The sequence below is a fragment of the Setaria italica genome, chromosome IX (genome assembly GCF_000263155.2).
Source record: "Setaria italica strain Yugu1 chromosome IX, Setaria_italica_v2.0, whole genome shotgun sequence".
In the NCBI taxonomy this organism is placed as follows: Eukaryota; Viridiplantae; Streptophyta; class Magnoliopsida; order Poales; family Poaceae; genus Setaria; species Setaria italica.
This window is the reverse complement of record NC_028458.1, coordinates 2,832,676-2,845,496: the sequence shown is the minus strand read 5'-3', so window position 1 is coordinate 2,845,496 and position 12,821 is coordinate 2,832,676. Positions and strand designations below refer to the sequence as shown.

Genomic DNA, 12,821 nt, shown 5'->3' with positions numbered 1-12,821 from the left:
GGTTTTGGTGGGGGATTGGTCATCAGGGTGCTCCGGAAATCCGGATGGATAGGTTTACAGAATACAAACACAAAATCACAGCATCAACAGGGAACTGGTGCTCCCAGAAGAGGAGAAAGAACTGACTTATTCAACCTTCTCACAAACGAACGCGATCTCCAGAAATTCCAAGGAACACATGAATAGGAGAAGGAAGATCGTGTCTTGGATTCAGATGGGGAAAAGAAAATTGTACCCGCCTCAAAATACATGTTCCTACTGGCATTACAGCTCCAAGCATGACTAAAACTGCGTCTGGAACATGACAGTTTCAAAAAATAATCTAGAACCATGGGCTTGATTGATCATGGTTCCCTTTATTAGAATGCTACTCTGGATTCATCTTGTTCATGACACCCGTTCGTAGGCACCACCGCCAATCTGCATGTGAAGCCATTCCGAGGCCGATGTGCCTTGAGCGTATTCTCTTGGGGTTTGGGTATCAAATGTCAGTCCAGGAGCTGTGTTGTATGTCTGCGCAGCAAACTGCAAATAGAAGGCCTTAAGTAAACATAGCAAAAAAAAAGGAGGAAAAAAAGCATCACGTTGTTTGAGGAAACACTGATAAAAAGAAGAGCAGATCATATGAAGACAATGAGAGCGATTCAATAAGACATTTAAGTGGTGTACTCTCTTAAAAATTGAACTAAAACCCCATAAACGCACAATTATTCAATTCAGAAGTGTAGCTTTGTCAAAGGTTCAGCAATGCTCGCAGTAGCGGCCATGCAGTTCAAAAGCAGAAAAGAAAAGCACACAAAGAATCGATACCGATAAATATATCTTGGTACTTCACTAAAAAGTTGACTTACATCTTTGGATGGAAATGCTTCACCATTGTTCGCATGGGCATTTACCGCCTCAAGTTTCATTGACAGGAACTGCAAACATAAATTCTATCTTTAGCTTGAATATGAAGGGTAATGCAATTCCATAGGAGCAACACCTGTACAAAATTGGCATACCTCAACTTGGCATTGCAAAGACTGAATGTAATTAATTATCTCGTCAAGTACTGATGCTTTCCCAATAACCTGACCAAGCAAACAAAAATTCATTACAGCATTTACTGCAAGTGAAACTCAGGAAGGATTAGAGCTTATCTATAGTAACAAATATCTAAATATGATTAATTTATGGCACATGAGGAAACACAAACAATTGAATGTCTGTTGAGATCGATGAGCACCTTGTTGCATCCAGGGACGAGATCCTGGAGAACTTTCATCCGTTCGCTTATTTTCTCACGCCGTGCCTGTAAAAAGAAAATGATCTTTTGGTGGTCAAGTTGGTGTTGTATGCATGCAATTACCTATCACAACAATATCTCGAAGCATTTCAATTTGTAACCACATTTCTTACGCTGTAGCATATGGTTTAATTCATACTGTGCATTTTTACAAACTGGCTTCAAGTCCTTACATATAGGAACAGTCAAAACAGAAAATGTTACGACCACTTACCCTTTCTGCAAGACTATGACTGTCAGTTGCTTGGCCCCTTCTTGCCCTGACATGGATGTAATCTTGTTTCGGTGGCTCTGGCGCTGGAGGGTTTTTACTAACACCCTTGCCAGCGCTTCTTGTTTGAGTTTCAGCCTCTGTTCTTTGGTTGCCATTATTATCGTTGGATTTATTTGTTTTGAAACGTTTTGCTCCTGAATCTGTCTGCTCATCAAAAAGATCAGGATCAGCAAGAGAAGGAACAGCTGCAACTTCAATTGTACAAATTTCTTTTAAAATGTAACTACATCCTATCTCAAAAGTCAAAAATAGTTATCTAAATTGCCATCATTAAACACAGAACATGAGTTGTGGACATAAGGAGCACCGTACCGATAAAATCACCGATCATATTGACCAATAACGATTCACCCACCAATATGATTAAATATGTCTTCTAACAATGCTAGCACGGTAGGTTACTAAACACATAAATGCTGATACAAACGTCTATTTACATTCATGCTAGTTGCAAACATTTATAGGTCTTATACTGATGCACAATGCCGAAAGCCCGAAATTATACAGGGCTGTGGAGGGGACCATGTTACCTAGCATTGCTGAGAATCTGAATTCCAGCCAAACATTTGTGGACCAACAGTAGTTGGTCAGTAGTAAGTACCGGAGAAAGTTAATTGTACTTAATTGTTTGTCTAGCAAGTAGCAGCAGCTTTAATTTATTAAAACATCACAGAATGCACAGATCTAACAACAATGGCACTGAAAGTGGAGTTACCAAGCACAAATACAATTCTGGCCAGTTTAAGCAGTTGCCACCTGAAGGCATCATGCCATCATGTTAAATTGACAACCGAAAACCGGCACTCTTAAACGTTGTGGTACCACAATAAATGGAATGTATGTACAGTGATTGAGCCTTTCTACAGAACCCTAGTATCTGAATATGAAATTATATAACATGAGTATGACAATGAATATAAAGAGTTCAACCGCATCAGGTACTTTTGCTAGTAGTATGAACTAAGGAGTTGCCTTTAATTTATATAATTTCATTTACTTCCCTGAGTAGCTGCACGTTGTTGGTTATCACAAAAGTTTTGACACTAACACGGCAGGTGTAGAGGTATTGATCATAGCCTCCAGCTATATTGTATAGCTTTCCCCTTTATATAATGTTAACGTTCTCGTACTTCTACATGACTTTCTAAGCATTTCTTGGCCCTTCTAAGACCAAATTATTCTTATGCTCTCAAAATTAGTTCAGTTACATACTGTCTACAGTTGCAATTGGCTCATTCAGCTGCACACATTACTGAATCAAACTAAACGAAGTTAATCAAAACAGCAATCCAGAGTAATACTACCAAGATTAGCACAACGAACACCGAGCACAGCAGTACAGATGATCAGATCACACCAGCATGCTCAGTTACGCACTAAATTATGATGCTACTATTTGCCTTGGAAACCATCCAATTCCCACCCGTGAAGTCCCACTGGCCCCAATACCCCCAATGCCACACGGATCACGACCAATGCGAAAGAGAACCTACCAAATCCTGACCGCCGCCGCCGCCGGAAGTGGAGACGATCCGGGACGAGTCGTCCTCGGACGCCGGTGCCTCCCGCTGCTTTCTCCGTCCGGCGCTGCCTCCTCCCCGGCCGCCGCCGCTCTTCTCCGTGACGGCGGAGGTGGCTTCCACCGCCCGGCCGCCGCCCGCGGCGAGGTGAGGCGGGCGCCAGAGCTCCGCAGCGACCGCCGGGGCCGGGTCCATGGCGGCGGCGGCTGGCGGCGAAGCAACTCGCGAGGCGGGTCTAGGGTTTCAGAGGTGCGTGCGAAGGGAAGGGATGGTGGAGACTGATGCGGCCAGTGACCAGATCGGGGAGGTGGAGGGAGAGCTCAGCTCGCAGTGGCAGAGTGGGTTGTGGCACTGTGCACACTTGCGGGGGAGAGAGAAGAGAGAGAGGGAGCAGGGGGCCGCGCTCAGAGAAGACTGGAAAGGGAGGCATGGAGGAGTAAAGAAATGGGGCCTCGGGATTTCGCCACTCTGTGATTGGGGGAGTAGGGCTGACCCTGACACGATCACGGTAAAAGTAAACGCGCTTTCACCGCTAAGCACGAGTAATGTACATTTTTTAACTTTATAGGTGGTAGATTTGCAGTTTTTCACTGTGATGTGTGGTAACAACTGATAGAAGGATGCTCAGCCATCAAATGCACGTTTAAAAAAGTACCCCGTACATAACAATTCCACTAAAATCGGATGTTTAGCAATGACGAGAAACTTATTAAAAAAGATTGATCGTAAATACTCATCTGTACCAAATCATACGTCGTTTCAGAACTTGTAGGTTCATAGTTTTTGCACCTTCAAATAATTTTTACATGAACAGTAAAGTATTTGAATCCTTAACTTCCTCTACTTTATTAGGGTTCTTTAAAATATGATCTCTTCACATCTTAATATTTTCCTCGAAACATATTGTAAACATGGACGCTCACAAACGCACGCACACTCAATCCTATGAATACACACGTGCAAACCTACTCCTATAAGCACATCTAAGAGATTGAACTGGCAGGTCATCGAGATTGATGAAGTCACCACTGATACTTCGCTATTGATGGGTACGTCGCTTACTACTAAAAGCGTGCGGTTAAAACTTAGAATAAATTTAGAAAAATGAACATCATATGTATTCTAAAATGGAAAATAAAAATGGATTGTTAATTTCTATGCCAAGCATCATATTTTTCTTCGCTGGATCATATAAAAGAAAATAAAGATCATTTCCACTCAACTTTTGTGGAAGTACAGCGTATTTCTCTATCTCACGTTCATCGTAAACAATGTGTTAAAGTATAGGGGTGACACCGACTTCACTAAACGTGGTACCATTACTCTCTTAAAGTAAAATAGAACATAAGCGACAGCTCGTCAATTGAAAGCCTCGAAGATCCAAGTCCATGTCCAACAAGCAAAGCCATGATCTCACTGGTAATAAAATTGTCTCATGGACTGATATGCAAAACTCCACCAACAGAATTTGATTTCCTTTCCTTTTCCACCCAACCATTTCCCCTCCTTCCACTCCACGAAGCGAAACCGACCTTTCCCCCTCCCCCGCATCCCACCTCCGCCGAGATCTAGCCCTAGGGTTTCGCCAGCGGCGAGGCCCAAATCACCGGCGGCGAGCTAAACTGCACGAGCGGGGGAAGAGGGGGAAGACAGAGGAAGAGGCGGCCATGGGGCAGCAGTCGCTGATCTACGCGTTCGTGGCCCGTGGCACGGTCATACTGGCCGAGTACACGGAGTTCACCGGCAACTTCACCACCATCGCCTCCCAGTGCCTCATGAAGCTCCCCGCGAGCAACAACAAGTTCACCTACAACTGTGACGGCCACACCTTCAACTACCTTGTGGAAGACGGATTCAGTGAGTTCTCCTGTCATCCCGACTAATCCCTCTTCTTAACCGTGCGATTCGTTGCGGGTTTTATCCGATCTGTGTGGATCAGCGATGGTGCATGCTTGATTTGGGCTACTTTGGTATAGATCTTCTGGATTTGTTGGATATGTGATTAGGTCGCTATGATTGCAGCCGATGATCAGGTTGGTTGGTGACGTGATGCCCTGTGCAGTTCGTGTCGTATGGGAAAAGTGCTCCCGGTTGTGCTCTTAGTTTCATGGTGAAGCTCTTAGCTGTTAGGCATTGTTTGAAGACTCTGAGTTTGATAATATGTACCGAGATGTGGGAGTACTGTGGTATTTTTGCTGAATACTTGCCGCTTAGTTAAGCTCAGGGCATTTGCAATAGCAATGACAGAAGTAAAAGAATAACAGTCCACGGGTGCTGCCTATAGATATATGCCTGCTATTTTTAGTAGATGTATTTGGTGGTGACTGCTCTGTGCTTGGCTCTTTTGCTCCTTGGTACACATGCTCTACATGCACATTTTTGACAAAAATGTAGGGTGAAAGTTTCTGTGTGAGTACTTCCTCCTGATTTAAGAAGTAGCATAATTGCCTTCTGTGTTTTGTGTGTTTTCTTATGAATGATGATTTGAAATGATTGCCAGCTTTTTTATTATGGTATGATGTCATGCTAAGTTCCATGGACCATAAGTTTTTTTTTTTACATTTTTTAGAGGAGATGTTGTCATCAGTGATGACTTCATCAATAATAACTGGATATGACACAGGTGCGGTAGGTAATCTGTATTTGCTATTATACTAAGGTTGGTTTGTTTTCTGAAGCAGTCCCCCTCAACAAAACATGGGGTAAATAATTCTCTAACGATTACATTGATGCATCATGTTAGAACAGCTCTTATAAGAATATTTCTATATTGCAATAAAATCAAATGTTTGTTGTGTGGGCATCCTTTTTTCGTTTGTGTTGTAGCTGCTGTTTGTCTTGTTTTGTTCTATGGCCAAGCCTTTTCCATGACAACTCATATTTTATCCATGTAGCCTTAAGAGGTGAAGCACACATAATTAGCAGTTTCAATGTGACATCAAATTACATCGATGATTCTCGTTGAGTGCATCTAATGAAGTGGTTGATTAGTTGTAAACAACGTCACATTTTTCCTATTGCATTGCACTATGCTTAGTAGTTTCTTACATGTGTTGAACATGCGATAGGGTGATTTGGAGGAAATAGTATTGGACTGTTGAATGTTACTGTATTAATGTTTGTGTATGTTGTCTTATTGTAGTTGATTCACATGCTAAAATGGTGTATGTTCTCATGACTTGAAAAACTATCCAATAATGGGTGATGCAAAAAGTTCTACATTGCAAACCTGGTTCCATTAGGGTTTTCTTTTGTAAAAATCCAGAAAGTGCTTTTCTACCGCTCTGTCATGAATTACACTTTTCTCAAGAAAAAAAAGGTTCCTGTTGCAATTACTGTCCATTTTAAAATTATAAAGCTGTAAGTCTAATGCTGTACTATGCTGTGCAGCATACTGTGTGGTTGCTGTTGAATCAGTTGGGCGACAAGTTCCCATTGCTTTCTTGGATAGGGTTAAGGAGGATTTCACAAAAAGATATGGTGGTGGGAAAGCTGCTACTGCTGCAGCTAACAGCCTCAACCGGGAGTTCGGGTATGTAATGCCAAGGTCTAAAATTCAGTGAAGATATTAGACCAGTCTCAGTGCACGGTTTCATTGCACAGTTACCTATACTAAGAACTAGGTAACTGTGCCAGATGAGTGTCATGGGGATGAAACTCCTCTCTCATCTGATGAAACTCCCGCTATTAATTACCTTGCCAAGTCAGCAAGTTTGCTGATGTGGCATTGAATTTAATGCCATGAAACTCCCCATTGAGACTGGCCTTATGCCTTGCTGGACTAATATTTTTTCCTCCCGAATATGACCTTTTTTGTAGATCAAAACTTAAAGAGCACATGCAGTATTGTGTAGACCACCCTGAAGAGATTAGCAAGCTTGCCAAAGTGCAGGCGCAAGTTTCAGAAGTCAAGGGTGTTATGATGGAAAACATTGAAAAGGTACACCTTTCTTTCTTCCTTTTTGGGATTGCTCTAGCTTTACAACCTGCACTGTTGATATCAAGGGCCATCATAGAAGTCTTAATGATGATCTGATTGCCCTTTTCTTCTTCCAACGCAGGTTCTAGATCGTGGAGAGAAGATTGAGCTGCTTGTTGACAAGACTGAGAATCTGCGGTCACAGGTCTTCATACATTCCTTTATCCTGTCTTGCACTGATTTTCTGGATATTGTATTTTGTCTTTATTTTTGGAGCATAGGAAGGCAGTAAATTTCCATAGGTGCCAAAATATCTCTTAAGCACCATGCATGATGATAGGTCACTGCTGTCGCAGCTGAGCTTGGATCCAGAAATATGCTACATTGCTATGCAGCTGTGTTTTCCATTATAGGTCTATTGCCAGCTCTCGGAATATGTTATTACCAGCATAGGTGCTCTTATAACACTAAAATGGCAACATCATTGGCTGTGGTATTAGGAATGGCTGTGTTGTCTTAATCCAGTTCCTTGTCAGTTGTCACGGATTATTGCTTACACATCATGTAGGAAGTAGCAAAATGCCACTTGTCATTTTAGTTTATAGACTACTGACAGTGGAATACAAGAACCGTTTAAGTCTGTCAAACACTGAGGATACCATCTTTTACGTGTTATGGTGATAAACTACTGTAAATACAAAGTACTGAAATGAATCTGTAATCTCTCTTTAATGGTTAGGATGTGTTTATGCTGATATTGTCTTTGTTTTTGAACTCTGAATGATTTTAAATTTATGGTAACTTTGTGATATTGACATGACCAGTTTGGGGCATCAGAAACAATAGCCAGTATCTGATAGTTTCAGTTGTGTGGGGTATGCAGGCACAAGATTTCAGGCAGCAGGGAACGAAGGTGAGGAGAAAGATGTGGTTACAGAACATGAAAATCAAGCTCATCGTCCTGGGAATCATTATTGCGCTTATTCTGATTATTATCCTCTCTGTCTGCCACGGTTTCAAATGCCACTAAGTGCAGAGCAAAGAGTCGAGACTGATACATTCAACTGCATCTATTATACTGCTGCTTCGAGCAAAAAAGCTTATGATCTTTTCTTCTTTCTCTAGTGTGCTCTGGCCCAGTCATTGTGCACAGGTCCTTCACTTTGTCTTAGTATTTGCTAAATGTTGGATGGTGACTGGGTTAATTGTGTCAAACCATCGTGTATTTTTGGACGCTATGTATGTATAGCCTGGATATGAGTAGATTTACTGAACTGTCTGGAATGCTGTGCTTCGTCCTTCTCTGATAATAATGTGTGCATTTGGGGCGTGCATTGCATTGATCAAAGCACAAAAATGCATCTTGGAAAATATGAACGTGAATCGATTTTCAGGTTCACCTTTCGACTTGTTGCCCAGACAGAAAACTGGCGAGCAGACATCGAAAACAAGTACTTGACCGGGCACAAAACTGGCCAGTACTTTCATGAGCAACTACATTACTTTCTCGCAAGCACAATTGCAATTTTTCTCGCAAATAAAATGAGAACCGAAATGAAACGGCCGACGATGCACGCAATTGTTTGGCTCCTCTGTTTATACTAAGCAGAGTCAGATTCGAAGGCAGTATTTTTCATACCCAAATTGACAGCTGCTTGGATGGTTGACACACAGGCCTCTGCTTCTGCACATAAAGCAGCAGCCATTATGTTTCTTTTTGAGGGGGTGGTTGATACATGAGTTCTTTTTAAGGGGGTGTTTGGATACATGAACTAATTTTTAGTTCAGGTCCTACCAGATGGATACCAATTAGAATTATAAAACTAATTGCATAAATCATGACTAATTCGCAAGATGAATCTATTAAGTCTAATTAATCTATAATTAGCACATATTTACTTTCGCAACACATGGTCAAATCATGGACTAATTAGGCTAAATAGATTCGTCTCGCGAATTAGTCTTTATTTATACAATTGATTTTGTAATTAGCCTATATTTAATACTTCTAATTAGTATCTAAACATTCAATGTAATAGGACTAAACTTTAACCAAACAGGCCTAATTCACCAGCTCTACAAAGCCATTAGCTATGCACGTCACGAGCCACGAAACCACAGGTCAGCTGTACTTCGCGAGAATGACCCATCAAAATTAATCTTAACCACGTCACAGGTCACAACGTCAGGGGCCTGTTTCTTCCATTTTGCTGGTCGCCTCTGAGCCTGCGTTAGCATTTTTTTCCCAGCTGCCTGAAGTCAACTAGGTCGCGAAGCTGCAGGTCTCAGCTGTACTGGTAGTCTGGTACTGCTGTTCTTCTATCCTGCATTACATTGTTACTAGCTGACCAGAGGCACCAAAGCAAAGCGAGTGCCAAGTTGCAGAGTCCTCTCTCGGCTTGGGGTTTCGTCAGCACTTCCTTCGGCGATCGGCAGAAGGAGCAGGCCAGTAGCTGCCTCCTCTGCTGAATGTGTCGCATCTCGTTGTGTACGTGGTATGCTAATGCCTCCCGCAATTGCCAATAGGGGAGCGCGACCAGAGCATCTCGCTTCGGTCTCGAGGAACAAATCGTGGTGGCGCTCCAAGGACGCATCGGACTCCTCTGCGTCAACTCGAGCAGACTCACCGGCGCGTTCAGCACTTGGTTGCCAGCTTCTCAGACCAGCAAGAGGCTTCAAGCCTTCAAAGCAAAGCCAAACCGAAAGGCTTCATCAATAGGTGCAGCCTGCCGCTAGCACGCCGCCGCTGCTCCTCGGCACATGCCCGGCATGCGGTCGTAGGCTCGTAGCAGCATCCCTGACCGATGTACCCGGCGAACGGCCTGCGCCGTCATCATTTCTCACCAGAGCAGCACTACCAGACGGTGGCTGGCTCCGCCGCCGCAGGGTACGATGCCGCCACGCGTGAGCTTCGCGGTGGGCGAGCGCAATGCGGCTCGCAGCTCTGCCCTTGCCAGCGGCCAGCGCCGTCCGTCCGTGCGTCCGTCGTGGCGCCCCGCTACAAGTTTCTAGGCGCGCCGAGCGGATCGGGCCGTGCGTTCTCTGCTGCCGGAGCACGGGAGGTCGGGAGGCCGCCACGCCATCCGGTTCCGCACCGCCATGCGCGGCGCGCCGGCACCTGGCGCGGCTCCAGTGGCCACCGAGGACGCTGGTGCCGGACGGTTCGCCAAGCATCTTGCAGCCGCATTTACCGTCCTTCCCCTCGATGGGGTCGTCGTCCTGCTGGCTTCTGCTCCGTCTGCGGCAAATTTATGGCGAAGCCTCACCGGAGAGATCGACCTGTGGGACTTGGGAGCAGCTGAGCTCAAGATAGAACTCCTCTGAGCTCATAGCCTTTGCTGCAGCCGCACCGCATGAGTGTAGCGCAATAGCGGGCGCATTGATGGTTGATGCTACTCCTCGTTCATAAATGGCGCCCGGAACGCACGGCCGCTCGACCGGGAGCACCATGGCACAGCTTGTGAGAGTGAGACTGTGACTTGAGCGCGTGCATTTGAGAAGCACGCACCAGATTGGTCACTGGTCTACGGTCAGGTGATCGACATCAGAACCAGATGGCCCATGAGCATGCCACAGTAGCAAAGCTTTCGAGTAAAGGCGCGGGGCCGCCGGCCAGGGAGCACGCAGGGCGGCTTGGCCGCGGTAGCATGGGTGGATGAGTGGATCGGCCGTGACTGCCGGACCCTCCCCTGGCCTGGGCGCCTGGCCACCCATCAATGCCGCGTATCGGCGAGCGTTGATGAGCCCTGCCCGGCGTAGCGTTGTGGGCGAAAGATTTGCCCGGATAGGGATGTCGATGTCTAGCGGCATGGACATGGACGCAGCGCATGCAGGAGGGGCAGTAACTGCGACCTGAACCTGATCGATCGAGAACGGCAGGGCGGTGCCCGATTCGCGCGTGCTCTGTCTCCGTTGCTGCGCCTTGCGAGACATGCGGTGCGATCCAGGATGGGTCGTGGGACGGTTGTCTTGTCCTGGGTTCCTTGATGGCACGAGCAGGATCTGGCCGTTGGGTGCAATTTAACTCGCGGCCGAGTTGAAGTCCCTAGATGCGCTGCCTTATAACGAGGTGGTTTTGGTTCGAGTTGAAGGTGTCCTTCGGAATGCACTTTGAACATGAGGATGGGATTGGGATGGATCCGAGTTCATTGGAGCAGAACGTACTTGCTCGAAAGATGAACGAAACCTCACATCTTTGCTATATACGTGATGGCTTTGGTGATGGACCATGGGCATACAACACAAACAGGTTTAAAAAAGAGAGAGATGACTAGATGAGCGTACACGAGATTCGAAAAGTACCATCAAGCTAAACAATGTCAGAGATATCCGGTGGTATTGAACTTCAACCACACGATCATTAAGCGTCACTCCGTACCCCAAACATCCTTTCATGAATCGAGCTGTGCTTTCCTTTAGTAAACATGCGAAAGGGATGCTTAATCCGGAAACTGACAAACATTAACCCGAAAGCAGCAGTTCCAGTTCCAGGGATCACAAAGTTAAGCTGTTCGATCGGTGTGACGTTGGATGCATGCATGTCCGGGTTGCAGCAGCTTCCAAACGGAGCTTAGCAAACCAAAAGATGGAGCATGAAAAGTACGTGCAGCAAACATGTCGGAATGCTAGCAAAACATCTCTACCACACCATCTTGAGCACGAACGCGCATAGCATTGAACTAGCTAGCAAGGAACTGGTACACGAGTACACGTCACTGGATCCGAACCACACACAAAGGACACCTACTCGAGCCTCCCAACTCAACAAACACCAAGCCCAAACTTTTACAGACTCCGACCTCTCTGCCCTGCAGCCACACGCGCACACGGACATGCTTCACACACAGCTACAACACCGAAAGGAACTTGGGACACGTTACATCATGCCCCACTCGCGAACCACAAACACATGCACGCGAACGCCATGCACCCTGCACGAGCCGACGTCGCCATGGCTCCTGCAGCTCCTCAAGGCGTGACGCCGCCAGCACCCCCGCCGTAGCCGCCGAACGGGGCGCCGCCGCCGCCGAAGCCGCCGAACGGGATGCCACCGCCGCCGCCGCCGCCGCCGCCGAGGGGGCCGAAGCCACCGACTCCGCCGAGCGGGCCGACGCCTCCGACGCCGCCACCGACGCCGCCGAGCGGGCCCGTGACGCCGCTGAAGACACCCCCGCCGTTGTTGCCGAAGCCGGCGCCGTACCCGGCGCCGACGGCCGGGAAGCCCGGGAGGTCGCCCATGCCGCCCACGCCCACGAAGAGGTTCTTCTTGTCCGTAACGCCGGCGCCAGTAGTGGCACCGCCGTTCTTGGCCGTGGCGGCCGGGAGCGAGGCGGTGGCGGTGGCGATGGGCGCGCCGCCGGAGCCGCCCGCCGGTGCGGTCCTGGCCGCCGCCGCGGCGTGCAGCGCCAGCGCGACGCAGAGCACTGCGAAGGCGAAGGAGCGCTTGGTGGCCATGTCTCACCGATCGATCTCTGTCCCTGTGGGCTCGTGTTCAGCTGCGTTCTTGTGGGGACAGTGGAGCGGTGGTGTTGTGAAGTGGAGAGGGATCAAGGCGTGCGCGTTTAAAATAGAGGCGGGGAAGGGAGGGGGCAGGTGGGGATGGTAAATGGGAGTAACTGAGGGGGTGGGGTGTAACTGCGTGGAGTAAAAACTAGCGCGTCGGCTTCGTGCAAGGATGTGTGTGACGTGTTGAGTTCGTGTTCGTTTCGTCCTTGGCCGGCAGTTGGTTTCGTGTGATGTACTGATGTGCCGCTCGCTGGCGACTTGGCGAGAGTGCGCGAGACCTGTTCCAACTTCCAACTTGATGGTTTGGGCTGGGCT

At 46.9% G+C, this 12,821-nt stretch overlaps 3 protein-coding genes across 3 annotated transcripts; 1 reads left to right on the top strand and 2 right to left on the bottom strand.

Annotated features, from left to right (window-relative positions):
• Window positions 1-161: 161 nt before the first annotated feature.
• Window positions 162-3,501, bottom strand: LOC101784692 (transcription factor BHLH089). Its single transcript, XM_004981326.3, has 6 exons — window positions 3,056-3,501; window positions 1,503-1,706; window positions 1,229-1,294; window positions 1,005-1,073; window positions 852-920; window positions 162-525 (listed from the first exon to the last, which is right to left on the bottom strand). The coding sequence occupies exons 1-6, from the start codon at window positions 3,275-3,277 to the stop codon at window positions 388-390; spliced, it is 768 nt and encodes a 255-aa protein (XP_004981383.1). The 5' UTR covers window positions 3,278-3,501; the 3' UTR covers window positions 162-387.
• A 1,067-nt stretch (window positions 3,502-4,568) lies between these two features.
• LOC101783888 (vesicle-associated membrane protein 721) lies at window positions 4,569-8,335 on the top strand. The gene is made up of 5 exons (XM_004981324.3): window positions 4,569-4,939; window positions 6,473-6,614; window positions 6,902-7,022; window positions 7,144-7,206; window positions 7,885-8,335. The coding sequence occupies exons 1-5, from the start codon at window positions 4,750-4,752 to the stop codon at window positions 8,029-8,031; spliced, it is 663 nt and encodes a 220-aa protein (XP_004981381.1). The 5' UTR covers window positions 4,569-4,749; the 3' UTR covers window positions 8,032-8,335.
• A 3,318-nt stretch (window positions 8,336-11,653) lies between these two features.
• Window positions 11,654-12,563, bottom strand: LOC101784298 (glycine-rich protein 23-like). The gene has a single exon (XM_004981325.4). The coding sequence runs from the start codon at window positions 12,453-12,455 to the stop codon at window positions 11,970-11,972; it is 486 nt and encodes a 161-aa protein (XP_004981382.1). The 5' UTR covers window positions 12,456-12,563; the 3' UTR covers window positions 11,654-11,969.
• Between the last annotated feature and the right edge of the window lie 258 nt (window positions 12,564-12,821).

What these genes read in the sequence shown, in the direction of transcription:
- LOC101784298 (XM_004981325.4), bottom strand. Translation starts at nt 12,455, where the DNA reads ATGGCCACCAAGCGCTCCTTCGCCTTCGCAGTGCTCTGCGTCGCGCTG.
- LOC101783888 (XM_004981324.3), top strand. Translation starts at nt 4,750, where the DNA reads ATGGGGCAGCAGTCGCTGATCTACGCGTTCGTGGCCCGTGGCACGGTC. An exon ending in AGCCTCAACCGGGAGTTCGG is followed by an intron (nt 6,615 to 6,901) that starts GTATGTAATGCC and finishes CCTTTTTTGTAG; the next exon opens with ATCAAAACTTAAAGAGCACA. An exon ending in CTGAGAATCTGCGGTCACAG is followed by an intron (nt 7,207 to 7,884) that starts GTCTTCATACAT and finishes TGGGGTATGCAG; the next exon opens with GCACAAGATTTCAGGCAGCA.
- LOC101784692 (XM_004981326.3), bottom strand. Translation starts at nt 3,277, where the DNA reads ATGGACCCGGCCCCGGCGGTCGCTGCGGAGCTCTGGCGCCCGCCTCAC. An exon ending in GCGGCGGCGGTCAGGATTTG is followed by an intron (nt 1,707 to 3,055) that starts GTAGGTTCTCTT and finishes TTTGATGAGCAG; the next exon opens with ACAGATTCAGGAGCAAAACG. An exon ending in AAGCATTTCCATCCAAAGAT is followed by an intron (nt 526 to 851) that starts GTAAGTCAACTT and finishes TTCTATTTGCAG; the next exon opens with TTTGCTGCGCAGACATACAA.